We start from the raw sequence: 22,094 nt of genomic DNA, 5'->3' as shown, positions 1-22,094 counted from the left end.
AAAAAAAAAGCAGCAAGCAGTCACCTGAAGCTTCAAAATGAGTGCTCCACTAATTCCAAACAAGTCATGTTATTCCCAGCTTCATGACAACCGCAGTGAAATAAGAAACAACAATGAAAGTATAGTGAATGTTGGGGATACCAATGCCAACCAAATTGTAACAAAAGTTAGAACCACTGAAGGGGATGTTAAGAAACATGATGTGACAGATGAGAGTGGGAATATATACTCTGGAGGAACAGAGAAAGTGACTCATCTGCCTACAGAGCAGAATAAACTTCTGACCTTCAAAGACTCTCGAACCTGTCACACCAGTGCACAGGAAAGTAAGCTGCCCTCCACCACAAGCAGGGAAATGGGGAAAGATTGCAGGACCAGCGAAGCTAAGGATATATCAAGGCATATCAGGATTAGCCGAGGACAAAGTCTGTCCAATTTAAAAAGTAGCACAAATGATGCCAACCTGGAGGTTGTCTCCAAAGGTAATATTGACTTCACACAGAACTTTCCTAAGGGAAAAACGTCCAGGACTGTGGAGGTGGAGAGAATAAAAAGGCTTTCTTTGGGAAGACCAAGTAAATTTTCTCCTCAGCCTGAAACATTTGCAAAAGACGGCGTTGGTCGCGTGTCGTGCAAACGTCTGCTTTCTGCATCGTTGGACTCCATCGACAGGTCTCACCACTTGGTAGGAAGTACAGAGAAATCCCAGAAAACATCCACGGATCATTTTCTTGGGATGGTGTTTTGTCCACTTGACAATACCTCAGAGGAAAGGACTGTATTTTATTCCACACCATCTACCTCAGGGAACAAGAAAACAAGTAAACCAGAAAATGTACCAAATGTTAGCATTGAAAGCACACTGCATGCTTCTCATTCTCAACATTCAGCTGTTAAGCTCAATGAGGTTGCTAGTAAATCAGAAGCACAATTAGGTCAGGGTGATAAAAGTAAAAAACTGGAGCTTAGGACTGCACCATCTCTACAATATAAAAATACGTGTCAACAAAAGATAGAGAGAATTATGCTGGTAGAGTTCCTGGGGTGTCCAAGAGCTGAAAATACAGCAGTGCAGGAACAGAAAAGCTCTGGGTCTGACATGTCAAAATTTCAAGTATCCCATTTTCACAACACCTGTAATAGAGTAGAGGACCCATTGTCAAGCCAGGTAGTAACTCATCCTGATGATAAATTGCAAAATGATAACATTGCCATCAGTAGGGAAGGAAGAGGAAGCAATGACAGTGACAGCAGGGCAACCAGCCAGGCTGGTGAGGAATGTTTTACTGATGAGGAAATGGAAACAATATTTCCACTCACCTGCAATAGTAAATCCAGCGTCAAAGTGACACCAAGAAAAAACAAAAATTTGCATGAAGTTGACACAGGTTGTGCTGAAACAGTTGGTGAACAGATATCTTCTGTACATGATATTAATCCACCTGACAGCAAACCCTTGGAAGTTAATGAGAATAAACTGATGCTAGTCAAAGAAAGCACTGAGGATGCTGTTGTGCCTGCCTCTGATCCCTCAGATCATCACAGAGCACGCAGTGCAGAGACAGTGTCAAACCAACAACCTGACAGTCACAGCAGTGATGTGGAAACCTCAAATGTTTCTGTTTCAAGTAAAGAAACAGCTAATGTAGAGAAACATCCTCTAGAGGAAGCACCAGAGAGCGGTAACATTCCAGCAAAGGCTGATGTCTTTTTATGTGTCCCAACTCCTGTGCGCCCAATGGCAACGCCGGATGTTAATGGTCAGCCCACACTATCAAACAGTAATTTGAAGGACCTTTATGCACTTCATGATGGCAAATTATCACCCTCCTCAGTCCTACCTCCCATTGACAGCACACAGTTGTTAAACTTATCCCCTAAAGTGCCTATCAAGACTGCTTGCAGCAGCGCCATCCCAAAACCTATCCTGGTCCACCCCAAGGGCTCCCTCACAGATAAGGCTGGTGTGGACAGTGACTGCAGTGAAAAGCTGGAAGAAGGCGTTGAGATAAAACCTGCCATCCCCCGGCCTAAGCCTGTGAGACCTAAAATCATCACGTACATTAGGAGAAACCCTCGTTCCATAGAGCAGCTGGATCCTTTGTTCGCGCCGGCAGGGCTGCCCTTCGACGGCCCCGCGTGCAGCGTGCCCGTCCCTGCGGAACAGAAGGCGTCCAACGGAGGGGAAGCGAAGCCCGCCAGTGTCCTGTATGACAAATTTAAACCTGACCTCCAGAAGCCAAGGCTCTTTGGTTCTGGACTAGTAGTGTCAGGAATTAGGCCCCCAGGTCATCACTTGGGTCCGATGGGCGAGAAGTTTCTGCAGGAGGTAAGTTTCTGCATCTTAGACAGCTGCTTTTTTGCGCCAGGTAGTGATTATTTGCTTGTTTGCCGCTGCCAGAAGTTGGTTCTCAAACCTCAAATAAGAAATAAATCCTAAAACAATGTGTGATCATTAGGAATAAACTTACCTAACTGTTTCTAGTACTGACCCTGTTGTGATATCTTAGCCATTACTGGAAGTCGTTACTGCGTTCTTCCAGTATTTTCCAGCAAATTGATCACCTGCTAGTATGATAAATAGGGATGTTTAGAAAGAAAAAGACATGCTGAATTGAATAAATAATCTTTTTGGTTTTGCTTCCTGAAGAATAGCTTTGGGAAATGATTGTAATTTGCCCAAGACTCTTCCTTCCTAATGGGAAAGTTGGCAGGATTTTGTAGACAGAGCACTAGAGGTCTAAACTAATTCCATTCTGTTTAGCTGGGTGGAAACCCAGGGACTGTCAGAGCTCTTTTTGGATTACACATATAATACAAAAGAAGATTTACTTTTGACTAATTTTAATGCTGTTTCTTACACTGACCTGCACCTCAAAAAAGATTTTTTCTTTTCCCTGGAAAGCCATCCTAAGCAGCCAAAATGTGATGGAAGTCCCTCTAGACGCCTCTGGCTCCAGATATCTCACTGTGTTTCTGCCTTGCTAAACTGGGCAGGAGCCTTGAGTTCCCAAAATTCCCCCTGGGAGGTGAGTACAGTGGAGGAAGGATGAGCTTGCTTGGTAGGTGGAGGAAGGACAGGAAAGAACAAGCCGTGTCTCTCATGTCCTCTTGCATCCACTGCTCGGGACCTGAGGTAGTTCAATAACCAAGCTTTTCATACAAACACTGAAGATAACACAAATTATTTTATTTGAAGGAGTCTTTAAAAAAATGATATGGTTTTTTGTTCTGTGTCTTGTGGTGTTATTAAGGCTATTTTACTCCCTACCTCATTCTACATACGGTATAGATCCAAAGAACAGCATTGAAATAAAAAATTTAGTGACTCAGTCAAAACCTGGCAAATACCCAAATTAAGATACTGTGTGTGAGTGTAGATTGACCCTTATGGCATATTAACTAGAAACCCACTGAAGTGAGCAAAGATTATAGTTATTTCTTATCACAAGCACAGAAAGAACAGTACTTGCTGTCCTTTTTCTTTTAACTTCAGTTTTCAGCTCTGTCCCTTGTATTTCATGTCCAGGGAATGATTTACTAAAGTCTTTGGGAGATTGTCTATTCCAGCCATCATTAGTATATTTTCACAATTGCCTTGTAAGCTGAGGGGAAATTACTAGGTTACTGCTGTTGAGTGCATGGCAATGGAATGAAAGCCAGAATGACCCAGACTGTGCGCTGGCTGTTTGACTGTTTCTAGGGTGGCATGACCCTCTGAAGGCCACAGGTGTCTGTGAGAGCTGGGCTTCAGATAATCAGGCAGGATCAGCAGACACATCTGTGAACAAAGGACAGATTTCTGAGCACTGCTGAGGACTGGTTTTAGCATGAGAAGGATTCAGGTTGTGGCAAGCCTGCAGTGTGATTTTCTCTAGACTAGAAGTAGGACAATTAGGAGCTGGAGAGAATCTTCCCTTGTTCCTTCAAGAAATATGATTTTTGGTGGGTATTTCAGTGAGGGAATATCTGAACCCAAGCAAACTGCTTCTTCAGAGAAGCTGGACTAACTGGAGAAGAGGCTGAGAAGAAAAAGTTGAACTATGGTTTGCGTTATGAGTTTGCGTTAGGCCAGGATTCAGGAGCTGATGGCAGAAGATGGAATCTGCTTTCTTGGACTGCCACCTTAAAAGCAATAACCTGGCTGTCCTGCCAGCTCGAGGAACACAAAGGGGCCTGATTTGGCTCAGTATGCATCAAGAGAAAGGAAAATGATCAATCCATGAAGGTGAACAGATGCTTAAAAGAGCAGCTGTGCACAGTGTGGGTTAGTATCAGATGAGTGATGTGTAATCCAAAAGAAACCAATTAGGACACACTGAAATAGATCCAAATCACTGAGCTGAAGGAAGAATGTGGAAGACTCAGGGGTTTTGGAGACAAGGAGATTCTGGCACGATGGCCACTGTCTTTGTTGGAGAAAAAATCCCAGATTGACCTATATCACACATCCAGTATTGTCTTTGGAGAGCTTTGGTTAGCACTTTGTAGCTCTTTATATAGCTATGATAGTGTTAATAGCTGCAATCTCTAAGCATCATTCAGCTAAGTGGTAGGAACTATTAAATATCCCTCTGGTTGCCAGGCGTAGAAGAAATAGGAAGGTGCTGTATTGGCAGGAGACTCAAAGAAAAGGCCTGGATAACTCTACGAGAAAGACTCGAGGGCTGCCTTTGTGCAGTGAGAAGCTTGCAGGGCTTCTTGAGCTGCCTGTGCCAAAGCCCACCCCGGGCAGCTCAGACAAAATCCCAACTCCAGCATGAAGGCAGTCCAGCGGTGCTGAGGGGTTGGGTCCACAGTGGAACTGAGTTCCACTGAATGGGCAAAAGAATGGGCAAAATAAAAGAAAACCTCTCAAGGTGAAATGCAAAATGCTTAAGAAAACCAGTCCTTTTTCAGTGCAGGTCACTGTTGTCCACATCCTTGATCACAACATGGGCTCCTCATCTCATTGTGGACCTCACCCTCTTCTAGTCAGCACCAGCAGGTGTTTATGGGCTCTTTGTTCTCCCAGTTGCCTCTGTGGGAAGTTACAGGGCAAATCAAGTCACAGGGACCCAAAGACTGTAGCTGTCCTAGTGAACTGAACAGTGGAATGACATGGCCTCCAAGGCTCAGGGCAGGTTGATTGCTGGACTGGGAGCATGCTTCCCAGCTCAGGATCCAGCTCTGCCAGAGCGTGCTCACCCAGAGGCTGCTGCCACCATGGATCAGCCTGGTCTACAGACAGAGAGTTTACTCGTACAGGTACAGGCTGTGCACTGTCAGAGAGTGGTCACTGGCCACTTTATTCACTGTTTTATGGCTGCTGCCGAGAGCCCTGACTTGGTGAGGGTCTGTGAGGAGGTCTGCTGATCACCAGCTCTCCTGCCTGCCTCACCAATACTGTGACAGCCCCATTCATCTACCCCATTCATTCTGAGTCTCTGCCCCAGCAGACACATCACTGTGGTCCAGAGAAGATGGACTAAAGTCTGTTGAAACAAAAAGCCTGCTGAGGTAAAAAGGACTAGGAGGAGTTGTTTTATATATAGTCAAACCAAAAGTTTCTCCCCTTGATCCTGTTATTTGAACTGATGTTGCAAACTCTTTTCCCAAAGAGTTGCCTGAAGCAGGCACTTGACAAGCAAATTCTTCCTCGAGGCGTTAATGTTTGATGATGTTTTAAACAAAGTAACATGAAGGAAAGTGTTGGGCATCCGTACCTGCTGGCCATGCTGCCAGCTCTGCTCAGGAATACCCAGCCTGTGGAAATTCCTGTATGCTCAAAGTATTTGTAGCAGACTTTTCTGGCTCATTTTAACAAATCCATTAATGGGTGTGTAGGTAATGAGCAGACAGCCCCACAGAAGAAAACTCTGGGCTGGCCTTCTTGGTGGACAGGCTGCAACAGATGGTTTCCCTAGAAGTCCCTCATACAAAAACCTAGTACAGGGTGCTAACAGGGGTCATATAATCCACATCTTTCTGAAGAGCTTTAAAATGGCAATGATTTTATACAATTCTGTTGAGACCAGTTGAATTTTGCACTTCATGAATTCATAGTTAAATAGAAAGGAAAAAATAGTGTATCTTCATAGCAAGTTCATGTCCTCCAAAACTAGGGTCTTCAAAAAATAGCATTTAATTATTGAGAGATATTTGGGCAAAATCATTTGGACTTGATTATCTTAAGGGTCTTTTCCAATCTAAATTATTCTGTTCTAAGTCCTTCTCCTTGAGAAGGGCTCTTTCCTTGAGAAGAGGTTTTATGCTTGTGATTGATTGCATTTGTGTCCATGTTTGTTGCCCTTCTCTGTTACTCTTAGCATACTGTCAATAAAGAAAAAGAAATGGGGTGAGAGAAGATTTGAATAAACTGGCCCAGTTTATCATAAAATGCTTATTTTCTGTGTTTAATGATTCTCTCTTTTTCTTATACTGAAATACTTGGCATTGGTGCTGAACTTTCATTTAAGTATGAAATGATAGTGTGCATAGTGTAATCTGATAGAAATAAATTTATCAGGGAGAGAGAAGATAACTGAGGCTTATCCAGAAAAATAATCTCATATCTAGAAGCTGAAAGTAAGAAGCCAGACATCTGCAGTTCAAGTCTGCAGAATCATTCATATTATACAGCAAAAAACTGCATCCTAACTTCAAATAGGTCACAGGAGTATAATAAAAAAGAAAAGAGAAAGATCTAATGGCAGGAAATAGGACTGCAAATAGAGGGAAAAATATAGGGCAAAACTATACAGCTCAGTGTTTGTTGCATCTGCCCTCCTAGTTCCTGTGCAAAGACCTCAAATATTCTTCTATATTTCATAGTTTAAGGCCAATCTTGTCTCTTAGCATATTAAAGATTTGCTAAATTAGGATTAGAGCTCTTGAAGGAGCTAGGATCAAAGCTTTTATAGCCAATGTTGAAGTGCATATTCTAATGCTTATAATTGCTAAATAGAAATTGATTTGGCATATTATATGCATCATAACTTACAGCAGAGTTAATTAATTGGCAGTTACATTTCTTCCTAGGTAGCCCGTGGCACTTTTTGATTAATTTTTAAACAAATTTAGTTTCCTATTGCCTATGTTTTTTTTTCTTTTTCCGTGGCCTAAATGGGATGACTGAAAAAATATTCATAAGTCCTTTCTACATGATGATGATATTGCATTTTATAAGAAAACGGTGAAGAAGTTGGACTCTACTCAGAAGAGCAAACAATTCTTTGCAAATGTGAGAAATGAAAACTCTGCACTCTTGTCCTGAGTCACGAAGCAGCACAGAAAAGTGGGAGTCAGAGCCCATCTTGAATGCACAAAGACACAAGGGCTGAATCACAGGACCAGATCATTCCTCGAGTGCAAGTTCAGTGCTCTGAGCCAGCTATGAGCTGGAAATATTTCCAGCTTGGGACTTACACTGCTGTTCTTACAGTAAATGCCCATTAAAATACTGAGAGATTTGATGGTGATTTTAACAAAGCAGCACCTATTTGTGATAAATAGCAAAGGTTTCACATTTGCAAACCTGATAGTTTTTTCCTCCTGTTCTCATGGACATATGGGTTTTCTAGCTCTGATTTGGAATATTCAACAGGCCTCTGAAAGCATAAATTAGAGAAATGTGCTCACATCCACAACCAGGTCTCTTTCCAGGAATTAGAGGGGCACAGATGACAATGAACATTTTGCAGTGAGAACATACTGAGGGTTTTTTTTTTTTTTTTTTTTTTTGTCACAGAAATTATTTGGCAGTACAATTTCTCTGATAAAATATACCTAAAACACCACCAGCTTTATTTTTAGCTAAGTTAAAACCAATTTCTCCCAGAACTGGGCAATAATATTTTAAATAACTTCTAATAAAAATTCCATTTACACAGTCTCTCAGTATATCCACCTCTGTAAATAATATAACATTTCGTGCTTAACAGTTCCCTCATTTTCATTAATTGAAGGTCTTCCATGTGTCCATTTTCTTTTGGGGAAGGCATCAATTCTTTATTTGGGTGTAGTTGCATATTGAGGGTGTAGTATACATGTTTTTGAAGAGTAATTCACATAGTAAGACCATAAATTTTTGAAAGCTTGCAGTGCTCTGAGGACCAGATTCACAAGGAGGGAAATTTAGCCTTTACAAGCAATTTGGAGCTCCATATTGTCTGGGTTTATTGATTTGTTGTGTAATATCTGTGTTAATGATTTTTCTGCAGGTTGGGGAAAGGCCTGCAAAAGATGAATTTTGCCCTCCACCGTACACCCACTATGAGGTGCCACCAAGCTTTTATCGATCTGCCATGATCCTGAAGCCACAGCTAGGGCTGGGTGCAGTGTCCAGGTTGCCATCTGCCAAGAGCAGGATTCTCATTGCGAGTCAAAGATCCTCAGGGAGTTGTCTCCATCAGCAAGGAGAAATAACAAGTGCTCCCAGCCTCTACCATCCTGATGCTTCAGGTAAAGTATGAACTTTCTTTCATTTCCCTTTACTGTTTTCACCAATAAGATACCTTTTTTTGGAGACAGAAAAATCACAAAATTAGCAACATTTTGACCTGATCCTACAAAGCTCCAACAGCACCCTTTGAGGTATGTCTTTTTATCCTGCAGCAAGTCTGACTAGGGAGTCTGGGACTTGTGCAAAGGTTTTTTCGCAGGTCATTGCCAAAGAAAGATAATAGTTTTCAATAATAATTCTCATTTTTCACCTTTCTTCCTCTGCCTTGTAAATGCCTGAAAAATCTTTGGTTTTGTTCTGGGGAAGATAATGGGACATTTTCTTCCATCATGAAGACCTCACCATTCAGTCTGGATTTGACATTCCCCACCACGTTGTGCTCTGAAAACCTGGGCAGTGTTCAAGTGTGCCAGCAGAGATCTTGATTCTCTGAAGGCGTGGTGTACACCTCTTTGAAGACAACACTTCCAATAGTTTCTTCTTCCTAGCTACTACCCAGCTCAGCATGACCCTGGGCAGAATTACAGGGGAGGAAAAAGCACAGGCAGAGGTGGAAGGAGAAGTGTACGATGTCACAAGAAAGAGAGAGTAATTACTTCTACCGGACATTCCTTAATAGCCTGGAAAAGTGTGGAAGTTTAAGAAATGCACAGGAGCAAGTGCAGAGACAACTGAAAATCAGTCATTGTCAGAGTGAAGTACAGCAGCTGTTTAACAGCCTAGAATACTGCAGAGATTTTTAAAACTAGTCATAAGGGCTAAAGTTAATTTATGACGTAAGGTCATATGATCTCTTCTGTTGCCCTAGGATGGGATTCCTTCTGATGTATCCTTATTTATCCTGTTCACGAAAAACTACTTATAAAAACCTTTGATATGAGATCTTGGAGCCTCTGAAAGCAGCTCTGCTCCAATGCATTACCTATTTTCAAGTTAAAAGTGTTCCCTAGTGTTTTGCCTAAGCCCCTTTGTTGCAGTTTGCTTCCTCTTTCATCTGGAGTAGTTGTGGGGTCTTTTCCTCTTTGCAGGTATTTGAAAACTATTACCATCTCTCCACAGAGTATATTTGTCCATACTAAGAAGCAGGAGAAATTTAGAAAAAAATTAGAAAGGAAATGCACCAGAGCATCTTGACTTTACCCTGAGAGGACAGTCTCAGTCAGTAATACAGGTTGACAGGATTTGGGGCTTATCAGAAAATCAAGGTTCTCTGTAATACACTGCCTCTTGCCAGTATCCTTTACTATCTGACCCTGCATGTGGAGTGTATCTGATGCCGTTAGCAGAAGCTGACCAAACTCAGCTGTATGTGACTTCTGAGACACCCCAGGATTGCAGGCTAGGTTGTAAATACCATTTCAGCCCTGTGACTTGAGTTCAGTCAGCAATGAACATGGGAATACAGGTGCAGAGAGTAATTGGATCATCATTTCCATTTAAATGAAACTGCAAGAGTCTGTGAGTTCAGGATATGAGTAGGGTAAGCCCTTGTGTTATAGGAACCAGTTTGGGAGATTGATGAGAGAGAAAATGCAAACAGAACCCATTACCAAATAAACGTTTTTTCTGATCCTCAGCACTGCCTTCATTTTTATTCATCCATCACCCATCCATTATCCACATTATCCTGCATCATTGATGCTAGCAGACTTTTCCTTAGCCACTTTTAATTCATACAGGAGCTTGTCTTGCATGTATTCACTTACCATCTTCTATGTTATGTGACATTTTAAAATCTGAACAGGATCAGCTTATCAGTCCCATTTTTTGTCTGTAGTACTGCCTTTAAAAAAGGCCAGTACATGAGAAGTGCATGTAAGTAAATTGCATGAGCTGTTACTGTGATTCTATTCCACCAAAGTTGTACTTCTTAACATTCTCATATTTCTCAAAAGGATTTTTGGTCATTTTTTAAATTTTAAAAAATATTTAATTTTTTATCACTGATAATTTTTTGGATCTTGTCTGCTTTGGAGGTCAAATTCAATTCATAGCTCTCCATAATTTCCTTCCTACAACTGTTATTTTGCTTGTTTCTCTCTAGTCTATTGATACCTTGCCGTTTCAGAAAGGGTATAAAAGACCTGGTAGTCCAATAATCTGTCTGTCATCTCTTTCAGGACCCCAAAGTGTGTCTCATCTGGTCTTTGGGCTCTGACTGTTTTATGGATTTTAAATTACACAAGACTTGTTCTGGAGAGGTTGCTAATGTCTCCAGTTTTTCACTGTCCACCCCAGGACACATTGTTTTCACTTCTGGCATCTCACCTTCCATTTTCCTTGCAAGATGAAGAATGTGTTTAATTTTTCTGCAATACCTTATTCTGTTGCAAAGTACTTTTCACTGCTCTTCTTTGGTTCAATGCCTCTTCCTACTTATCTTTTGTGTACTTCTGAAATCTTATGTTGGTTTCTTTACATTCATTTATTTTTGGTATTTTATTTCCCAATTATCGATTCAAGATTTTGTTATAATCACCTCCTCCTTGACTAACGCCTTTTTCCTTGCATGTCTCAAATGACTTAATCCTTCTCTCAGCAATGTATAACTTGATAGGCCAGCTAACCAGACTTTTGGTTTTTAATGTTTCCTCTTAAAAAGAATAATGTATTGCTCATCAAAGAGGCTGATGTGACAGAAGATAGCACAAGAGAGGTATAGGAGTGCAGAGGCCTCAGAGAACTGATTCCTGTGCCTGTATCCACAGCAGAGCACACATGCAGGCCAGAGATGGGTTGCTGGTTGCCATGGAGGGGATGGATAGGACAGCACCCCCTGGCATGCCAGAGCTGTTGGAGTGGTAATTAGAGGAGCTCATAATAGGACCAGAAACCTTTTAGCCATCTGTGTTAAGGTACCCAACACCCTTTTCAACCACTTTCCCTTAATTTGGCTGTTAGCTGTAATATTATTTGCAGTGTATTTGATCTGCATCATTGGTTCTGCTGCACTATTTGAAACACAGGATTAAACACAGCTTTGATAGAGTCATATTTGCCAGCATGAGTAAATAACATGCATGAACACATGGGCAGCATCTGGGATGCAGAGCCAGTAAGACTTGCTCACGGATGTTGTGGGGTGTGAAAGCTTGGGCAACTTCAGCAAAAGCAGCTAGGGACTAAGGGGTATTTTTCTGTCAGGGATACCAGGCCAGCCTTCGAGATTGCTAAACAGCATCTCTTGCAGCTTGATCCTGAGCTTTTAATCCAGTTTCCAACGCTGGTGATATCAGCCTGCCCTGAGGTAATGGAAACAGAAGGATCTGGCCGGTTGCTATCCCGTGACACAGTGTGCGGCACCGCGGAGGCTCTTACACTGAAATCGCCGTGGCACGGTATCGAGGACAGCAGCAGTGCCTCTTAACGAGGATTTTATTCCCCTTTGCCATGCCATTCATAATGCAGCAGTCTGGTTAAGCAGCACTGATAAGCTGGGTGGTTTGGCCCATGTATAATACTAATCCTCATAAAACTGACTCTGAAGTAATTGATAATTAAATCCCTGAACTGCTGTGATGGACTGCAAGTATTATGAGTGCATTGAGGGCTTTGCTAGTTTTACGTTATGCCAAGTAGAAAGTAAAATAATGATGAGTGCTCCCTCAAGTGTGATCTCTAAGTGCGATGCCTAAAGTGTGGTTGGATCAGTGATCCTTCTTCTTCAGTAGGATGTAGGACATGTGGTGGCATTGGCTGCAAATGCCTTATTAGGCAGTGCTGCTCCTTCGGTGGTGCTTTGCCCCAGGTGGGTCAGACAAGCAGCCTGACTGTAAAAAAAAGTGTTCTGCAAAGCAGGTAAAATAAGAAGTCATTGAATTATGATATACTTATAGGTGCCATAGAGTCTCTGAAATCTTAATATTTGTTTATTTTATGTAAATAGACTCTGCTCTTTCTATGGGAAACTTGTAAGTCAAAACAAGCATTGAAGCATACTGTGTCTATAACATGTAAAATATTAATATGTTTTCCTTGGTTATAAAGACTTCTTGAAGCAAGTGTGTTAGGATTTGCATTCATTAGCTGATTATTTTGATGGAATTAGTGTCTGATTTTGAAAAGTATAAAAGAGATCTCATCGTTAAAGCTTCACTTTAATTATGCTCATTAATTTAACTTAATTCTACATTTTTCCGTAGTTTTTAGGGTATTTTTTTCTCAGAGAGTGAGTTAATGAAATGTTACTTCCTTATCACCTCTCTGTGTATTAAACTTGTCAGTCCCGAGGGTTAGCTACTCCTCTCATTTCTAAGCAAGTCAACTTTCATTGAAGATAGAATTTATCCATAAATCAGGACTGCAATATTTGTCATTCCTCGGACAGACACAGATATATGCATCTATTTCTGTCTTTGCATATGTCTAATGTATTTCATCTCAAATGCCAAAATATGTCTACAGCTTTCTCCCAGCAGGAAAACTTTATTTTCATGTTTATTCTCAGGAATAAATAACCTAATAATGACCTATTAATTGAACATGTAAATTAGATTTGAAGATAGAAAAGAAGTTTTGAGGTAACTTCCTGCAATATTGCCTTACTGCTACTCCAGCTCTGTCTGTACTTGCAGTCTGAGGTACTTGGATTTGAACTGGCAAACTTCTTAACTGGTTAAGGAAAGAGGGACAAGGGAATAGTTCAGAGAGGAAAATGTTCTCTGTCCTGCATTAACCTGCAGATTTTTCAGTTCACACTCTCTACTTTCTTTGAGAGAGCAATCTGACTATACTTAATTAAAAAAAAAAAAAGTTTCAAAGGGACACACACACTTCCTCATGAATTTTTTTAAGGACATTGTCATCTTACTTGAGACATTGCCATCTGCCACCTCTCTGCTCCAGTTACTGTGTCTTCAAGGAACCAAACCCCATCATATTAGATGGGTTCTCTATATGACAGTTGTACCAAGCTGCCGTTTGTCAGAACAGTATGTGGAGCAATCTGGGTGTAGTGGCAGGCAAATGCTTCCTACCTTTCCTCCTTCCTGCTGAGAGCCAAGCGTTGTCTCTGGCTGGACATCCACAGCCCTTCTGAGCAGCCAGTGGGATGCAGCTGGACAGATGAGATGCAGCTCCAGTGCAGAGAAGTGTTCTGGCTGCTCTGGCTGCCAGTGGAGAATGCAATGAGTGAGACTCATGCATGGATGATTCCTGTGCTGCAAGCTTTTGAGGGATGCCGTGCTTTTCACAGTAGCTGCCAAGCGAACACGGACATTTGCAGCTTGAATGAGTTGTGAGATGACAAGTTGTTGGGGTGTTGAGAATGTGCTAACCAGCCTTGGTTTGCCTGGGAGCTGGGAAGGCACAGAACAGTTTTTGGCGCTTTTAAATCCGAGTGGTGAGGAGGTGAGTATTTACTACCATATGATGGTGGACTGACCCATCAGAAGTTAATCAGTGTTCAGCAGTGACAACTGTTTGGCCTTTGGAACTGACCTGTCCCAGGCTTGATGGTATTTGGATGAGAAACCATCAGGGCAGCTGGGCTCAACCTGCTCACTGCTGTTTAGGTGTAAATCATTAAAGCCTCTGTTTTAAAGCGCCTTTCCTCAGTTCTTGTTTGGAGAGAAGTTAGGTCTGTACAGGGAAACCACAAATGTAGTGGCACCAGAAAAGATTTCTCACTTGCGTGATTTGTTTTCAATCTGCAAAGATACCAATGTTTGGGTTAACTCTGAGCTGGGTTAACTCAACTTATATTATCTCTGACTGATGCGGTGACGTTGGAGATAAGTTCTTTACCCCAGATTTCCCAATATGCAATGAGAATAGTGATGTTCAGATCATCAGTAAGTGAAAGAAAATGCCATCTAATGATTAAAGTTTTAGCAGGAACGCTGGTTAAAAAAAAAAAAAAAAAAAAGGGAAAGCAAAAAAACCCAAAAACCCTACAACCAGATAACAAAGACTTGCCAAGGATCCCTGAATTATGGAGTTTTAAAGTCTTGAGCTGCTACTCTTTTTCATAAGAACATATCTGTATAACTTGTTTCTTTAATTTTTCATTCATTTCAGCTAAAACATATTTCAAATTTCACAGAGAAATTACATGAAAGTTGCTTTTTACCCGTGCATGAAGATGCAATTCTTATGCAGTGGGGATGCATAAGTGAAGTTCAGACTTTTAACAAAGTCTCCCCAGGCACATCTAGTTTGTGTCAATCAGTCCCTAACTCAAAATGTTTTTATGTTTCTGGATGGGAACAGCTTGAAGTGTCATAGAAAATCACTTGTGTGCATACGGACAACAATACTTAATTCTATAATTAGCTTCAGGCAGTGAGACAACTAGAAAGATTTTTAAGCTTATTTTGGCAGATTTTCATTAAAATAAAAACTGCTCATTAAAATAACTTTTGTTTTGAACTCCCAGAACTTGTTTGCAGGGGTACTTCTATACTTTTAAGGAACAGAAATAAAGCAAAAAACATGCATGAGAAAACTTGATGAAGTTTAGAACAGAAAATGTGTACAATAGGCTGGTGTCTCATGTATTTTAATGAGAAAGAATACACAATATTACTTAGCTTTAAGGATTTGAATGCATCCGTAATGAGGATAATGTCCTGCCCCCAGGTCCTCATGGTACAGAAGAAGTGGATTACAAAGAAAAGAAGTGAAAAACAATTTAAGGATGATGATGAGTTCAAGATGCAAAATATTGTTAGTTCAGGGGGAATTGGAATTGAAGTCATAAACTAGAAACACACAAAAAAGTATGAGAAAAAAACACTGAATCCTCTGCCAAAGTCTGGAAGAATGACTTTGAAGAAAAGGTAAAGATGGTTGAGCAGTTTGTAACCAAAACCCTTTTGGTTTTAAGGAAATTCTTCTTTTCTTCTTCTTCTTCTTCTTCTTCTTCTTCATTCATCATGCTTGGTCACAAACTGCAGATAACAGTCAGTCTGGGGACTTGATGTGGGCATCCCTGTGGCTGAGTTGGGGACCTGGGAGTCTCAGGTGAGCCACACTGCTCTAGGCCAAGCATGTTTGACATTCTTTTTAAATAAAGCCATTTCTAACTTTATTCCACTGCCCCAGTGGAATTTCCCCTGTTTTGTAGCAGGAAGTCTGTGATATTTATAGTTTGTTGCTGTAAAATGGAAATATCTCTCCCTCCACCTCAATTTTCAGAGATGCTTAAGAAAAAGAAATCTCAGCTTATGTAGTCCAGGTGCATTTTTTGGAAACCTGCAAAACCCACGAGAGACAGCCCCATATCTTCTCCCTGCTGCCACTGAGCTGGGCAGTTCCTTGCACCTGCAGGAGCCATGAGTACTTGTCTTGCCTTCAGATCTGGAGGGTGCCTGGGCTTGGTCCTGTCACTGGTGCAGCACACGGAGTATTTTGTAGTGGGTAGGGAAGAAGTCTTGGCTTTGGAAGCAGTCTGGGTGCTTTGCAGCTGGCCATAAATCAGCTGTAGTAGACCACTGTCAAAGCAGCTCTGCACAAACCTGGCAGTGAACTGATGGTGACCGTCACTGCCTATCTCTTCTCTGTGGTAAGTGCCTGTTCTGCTCTTCACCTGCACCTGGAACCCATGGCTACCTTTGAGCCCCTCTTCACAATATCCAAAGGAAGCCACATTCAGGATCATAGTCCAAAATTGCCTCTGCTGGTGCCAGGGATGGGGAGTCAATGGGAATTTTAGTAGTCTTTTATTACTCACTATAGATATTTGTTATTTTCATTTGGGTTACTCTGCACAGCATATACTTCTGGGCTGGCAAAGGTGCTGCAGACATCCATCTCCTTGTGCCTTAATAAAGAGCTCAACCTGGGGAAAGGGGGTACAAAAATGCATTTTTAAGAGCCTAGAATATATAAATTGTTTTATTCGTTGAGCAAGGAGCATTTTTTAGATCTTTGCAGGAATGTGTTTTATAGGAGAACAAAACTCTTTTTAGCTGGGTGTTACACCTATTTCTGTTTCAAAAGGAAAGGCTTAGTTACATTACATAAAGCTTAGCATTAGTATTGTGATGAGGTACACAAATATCTTTCAAAATCCCTGTAACATTCTTCTGCTCAAAGGAGTTAGTCTTGTTTTCTCTAAAGTCTTCTCAAAGTGAAATGCTTCATTAAAATTAATAAGGCTGTGACCTACATAGTTTACAAAAGAATTAAATACTGTAATAATATGACCGTATTCTTACTGTGCAGTTAATTTGTATTTTTCTTTATATTATGACTGTTTACGTCTTCCTTTGAAGTTTGTGTCGGGCTAGTGTACAAATAATGTTCACTGAATAACAACAGAAAAAGGGTGACTTTGTGGCCTTTTCTGACAGAATATGTCGACAGCTTTTAATGTTGCCTTTTCTCCTATCCCACTGGTCCTGATTAAACACTCTAACATCAGGTTTTGGAGATTGTTGTTAATATTTTTTTAAAAAAATATGTATTTTTGCTGCACAGAATTCCACAAGGAACAGGAATCTGGTATTCTCAAATCTAGGAAGAAAAAGTTCTGTACAAATTTATGTACACTTGAGGTCTGGAGTCACTTGGTATCCAGATCTTCCAGCCAAAAGCAAAATCTAATCTTTGGCCCTTGACCTTGAAGGCAAGACTGCCATGATCATGGACCTTTGGCCTGTGAAGGGAAAGAGGAACATTTGTGAATCTGTGTTCTGTATTTGCCTAGAAAAGTTTGCCTAAGCAAGAGCAGCAGCGTACAGGTTAGGACAGAAGCTGAGGACAGGTGAGAGGTTGGTAAGCACAGGCAGGCACCACAGCTGAACTGCTGCTGTGGTCTAACTCCAGGTGTCATAAATCTGCTGCTGGCACGTGTCTGAGACCTGGTGGATGTCACTCACGTGGGCTGATGTCTTAGCAAGGAGAAGTCCACCAGTAGAAATGGCCAGTGGTATATTAAAAAAGTTAGACTTTACAGGTCATGTCCTTGTTCCCAGGCTTGGCGCAAGAAAAGGGAATTTTTTTTAGTGGAATTTGAAAGAAGAACTTCAAAGAACTGTTTTCTTTGATGAAATACAAAGAAGTTCTGTGTCCTTGAAGAGGATTGTTGCTGGTTTACAATACTTTCCAAAACTGGAAGTTATGCGTAGCATTTGTCTCTGTGAGTTTTTTTTAATTGGCACACAATAATTGTAAAATTAGAAAGTGGTACAACATTGAAGAAGATAATATAAAAAAAATTCGTAGCAGTGTTGAACTATGTTACTTTGCTGGAAGTTTGAGCTATGCCCCATGGGTACTTGGCACATTTCACCTTTTAAAAATGATTGTGACCTGAAATTTTTACACCAAATATCTTCTCAGTGCAGCAAAAAATAAGACATCACTGCAGTCTGATCAGCTCTTTAAACTTGTATTCAGTCTTAGTACTGCCTTTATGTAGCTGGGAGATACAGGTAATGGTCAGTGTCTCACAGTTAATTTATTTAACAAAAATTTTTTCTTTTTCCTTCTTTCAGTTGATCTTAAGAAAGGATCATGTCCAAGTGCTGCAAAATCAAATCTCCCCAAGCCCTGCCCGTCTGGACTTCGTCCCCCAGGTTATTCACGGTTGCCAGCAGCTAAGCTGGCTGCATTTGGGTTTGTCAGGAGCTCGAGCGTGTCCTCTGTCTCCAGCAACCAGTCGAACGACAGCGCTCAGAGTGACCAGAGCAGGACAACTAACCGTAAGTCCCAAAAGTGCCCTTCTTTCTGGAGGGCTATTAAACAGATGTGTTCCAGGATTGTCCAGACTGTCATTTCCAGATAGTTCAGAACTAATGAAATCTGTGCAGTACTTGCTAGTCTCTTCTGTGCCACTGACTTCAGTTTGGTATCTCGATTGCCCAGTAAAGTTTTAAAAAATATTAATAATAATTATTAGATATTAATAGACAAGCATGAAGTTGTAACAACTGTTTAAAATATTAATGGTAACACATGAATAGAGCCTGAATGTTGAGGAGATTGTTTTCTCTGCTACAGAGAAAATTCCATTAAGAGTGAATCTGAGACATTCTTTCTTACATTTTGTTTTTACCTGGAACATGCCTTCTTACAAGCTGAAATAGTAAATAAACAGAGTGAACTGTCTTTGGCAAGTAAATGGCAGCCAATGCAGAACAGGACAAATATTATCTAAAATAGGAGATACAGTCTTTCTCATCTACTTTGCTTCTTAATTTTCAGTACAATAAATTCAGCCAGTGATATGAAAAATTGAGCCAGTGATATGAAAGAGATCAGGACTGATATCGTAGTACATCTACCAGACTTTGAATGATCCCCTGGCAGAAATGTCATTCCAAATCCTATTTTCTGCAAAGGCTGTTAATTTTATTAAGCACAAAATAATACCCACTGGATTCTGCAGTCCTTGGGAAATGTGCACATGCCCTGGGCTCAGAGCAGAAAGGGGGATTGAGGGATTTTCATGCCCGTTTTTCTTTGAAGGCTGGATTGAGCCTGAGCTGTGTCAATATCAAAGCAAGTGGTATCAGCCCAAGAGGGGTGCAGACAGGGCCACCAGGTGACTTGAAGCAGCAGAGGAGACAAGATGCTGCAGGCTCCTAAATCTTTCACTGTTTGTATTAATTTGAAATTAATTAAAATAAATACAATTAGTATAGTTCAAAACCCTAAGGATTTTCTCTTTCCCCTTTACATGGGGTGATTGAAATGCAAAAGACTAATATCAGCAGGGACTTTTAACTTTTCCAATGATCCCAAACATGCTTGTATCTTGTTTTACTATTGGACTGATCACTCATTTTTGGTTATTTCCTGATAGACTTTACTTTGAGGTCAGTCAGCCTCTTTCGCTTTGTGCTTTTACCCTACATTTATGCCTTTGGAAAACTTCTCCTTTTATCTGGAGTTGTCACCTTTTAGTCTTTATTTACATAAAACCTGTGTTAAGGACAGAATTACCTGATATCTGATTAGATCTAAACTACGTCTCTGCAAGTAATATTGTTGTTTAGCAGTTTCAGGTGTGAATCTGAAAAAATGACAACTGTAGGTACAGCACTAGCCTTGAACACACTGGAGGAATACAGGTTCATACAAATCTAAAAGCAAAGTACTCCAGGCTGCAGATTTGAATCAATTGATTTCTAAAAAAAAAAACAAAACTGTGGAAGAAGCATTAGCAATCTCAGTCATAGAAAGTTACATCTGATTCTTCAGTTCTCTTAAAAGAAGTTTATTTAATTTCTATATTCTGGTGTATTTTTCTATTGTCTTTTTATATTAAGCCCATAAAAACTGAAACCACATTCCAGTCACTGGAAGGACATGGAAGCATTTGGTTTCAGCTGACTCAGCTGAGGAGAGTAGCACTCTTTAGTGTTGGGATCAGGATGATGTGACCATCTTGTGCATCTTACAAGACCAATTTTGATGGGTATGAAAATTACCCAGGGGAAGTGTTCTGCTTGTATAAATTCATGTGGAGATGAGCTCAGCCCATCACCTGATGAAAAACAGCACCTATAACTTTGCTCTTGCTGCTAAGTTAGATAACTCATGGAAGCTGTTGTCTGGTTTTCCTCCACCTCCATGTGAGAGCAAGAGAATGAGCCCCTCCCAAGGGTCATCTCTCTCATGTGGCTCTTGTGACATGCTCAGCTGTCTGGCTCAGAAATCTTTTACTACTCTGTAGTTCCAAAAGGATAGTGCTTTCTCCTGGACAGAAGTAAGGGAAGGAGAAGGTGTGTTGCCAAGCAGGTGAGGGCACATCTGGTGTTTAGAGTAAGTTGGTAAGTCATGACTGGGTAAGTCATCACACCAGGTAACACCTAACATCACCTGCTTGCTTTGGATTAAAGAAAACATGACTCCTGTTCATGGGGAAGATAGGTAGGAAGAAAAAATGTTTCCCCACTGTTAATTTATTAACTTTCATACAAATGTTATCTGTATGAAACTGTGCCATCTTTTTCTATTTATAGTCTGTGTGCTAGCAAGAGTTAAATTAGTTGCCCAGCACCCAGGGAGCACAAATTAGTTCCTTTCCATTCTACTGCAGCTTATTTAACTCAGAGCAGCAGTGCACTTCAACATGCATAGAAAGCATGCAGGGGAGAAGTACTGGCTCAGGAATCTTAGCATGACATATTATTTCTTCCCTTCACTGTCTGCTGGAAGAACAGTTTTATTTAAATTAAATAAATAGCTGATTCTGTAGCTACTACCTGAGATCATGTCTTTGACTAAATCAGGTCTCGTAGAGGGCAAGAAAAAGCTTTACTGTTAATTTCCTAGCTCAGTAGGGTAGAAAAATGCAAAATTATCTAGCTTTAGAAGTCTTCAAACATACATAACACAATTTTCTATTTAAGCACTATCTCTGCATGTCAGGGAGAAAAAAGTAGTTGATAACATCTTACAAGTGTGCATTTGTTATAAATAGAGGAGCTGCTACTGTTGTAAATCAAGGGGCTCATTTCAAAATCATGACATATTGTAGGTTACTGAAAAGCCAATGACTATGGCTAGGTGAGAGGAAAACACTGGTTTATTTTAGGGACAGAGTGTTTTGGGGTAAACAGTGATTCTTTAAGGGACCCCAGTGAGATCCTGTTCTTGCTTTTCTCTCCTCTGCCAGATGTCTTGTGGTGCTAGTTCTGCCTAAACACATTTCTTTTCAAAAGTCCCAGCTAGTGTCTCTGTCTAGGGAGTAAAACCCACTTGTTTAGAAAAAGGAGACATGATGTTTGTGTTGAGGGGAAGTTTGTTAATGGAGCTGCAATGCGGCAGCTTTGTTCTTCACCAGATTTCTCCCCTTCCTGTGACCCCTCTAAAAGCAGTACGTACATGTGCATGGAGCCTGTGCTGTGCTTCTTGACTGACTTCCTGGTGATACCTTGCATATTCAGATTGACTCAATTAAATGGATTTGAAGCTGTGGGACTGTGCTCTTTTCCCATGGTGAGACAGGACACACTGCTCAGTACTTGTCTGCTTGTCCTCGGGTCTTTCCTGGAGTTCTGTCCCAGGGTTGTGGGTGTCAGCCAGGCTGCTTTTTGCCAATAACATTCCAACAAGTGACAGTCTTGCCACCAGCTGCTAATCAGGATCAGTCATAATGGGGCCCTGGTCCTATGAGGTCCTGCCCAATTTTGTATTGAGGCTGAAGGAGCAGCCTCTGGGAAAGCCCAGGCTGAGGCTCAGCTCCTGGTCCTGCTACCAGTACTCCACAGATCTGTTCTGTGGCACAGATAGGTCCTGCCCACTAATATCTTTGTTTACAATTACCTGAAAAATTAAAATTTAGCCCCAGATCTGGTATACTACTTCTGAAGTTTTCAAAAGATGCCTGATATTTTAAACCATTATTCTTTATTTAGAAGAAGGGAGTTTTGTACATCTAAAAACTTATTGCTTGTTTGCAGTCTAAATTGACTAGAAATGAAAAATTGAGATACTTCAGTCTTAGATGAGTGTGAAGGTATTCTGCAAAATGTGAGAAAAAGTGAATGACTAGAAAGTCATGTTAAAGTTGAAACCACCAAGACTTGGTGTGGAGAGAAACAATTGTGTAAGCATAAAAAGAAACTTCCAATTTAAACAACCTGTAAAAAAATACTTAACTTTGTGTATTTTCCTTTGGAATTTTAAATGAACTATATGGAAGGTTTCCCTCTGTCTGCTCCAATAAAATTTGCATGAGAGGTTCACATCATCCACC

General features: G+C 40.8%; 1 protein-coding gene across 1 annotated transcript in view; it reads left to right on the top strand.

The window, feature by feature from the left end:
- Positions 1–37: 37 nt before the first annotated feature.
- Positions 38–22,094, top strand: part of MTUS2 (microtubule associated scaffold protein 2) — a 159,297-nt gene continuing 137,240 nt past the window's right edge. The window contains exons 1-3 of the mRNA XM_041487280.1: positions 38–2,329; positions 8,202–8,442; positions 17,884–18,090. Coding sequence (XP_041343214.1) covers positions 38–2,329; positions 8,202–8,442; positions 17,884–18,090 — 2,740 coding nt within the window. The remainder of the gene's footprint in view (positions 2,330–8,201; positions 8,443–17,883; positions 18,091–22,094) is intronic.

The sequence above is a fragment of the Pyrgilauda ruficollis genome, unplaced genomic scaffold (genome assembly GCF_017590135.1).
Source record: "Pyrgilauda ruficollis isolate IOZ18807 unplaced genomic scaffold, ASM1759013v1 scaffold8, whole genome shotgun sequence".
NCBI lineage: Eukaryota > Metazoa > Chordata > Aves > Passeriformes > Passeridae > Pyrgilauda > Pyrgilauda ruficollis.
Note: the sequence above shows the minus strand (reverse complement) of the source record. Positions and strands in the feature narration are given on the sequence as shown.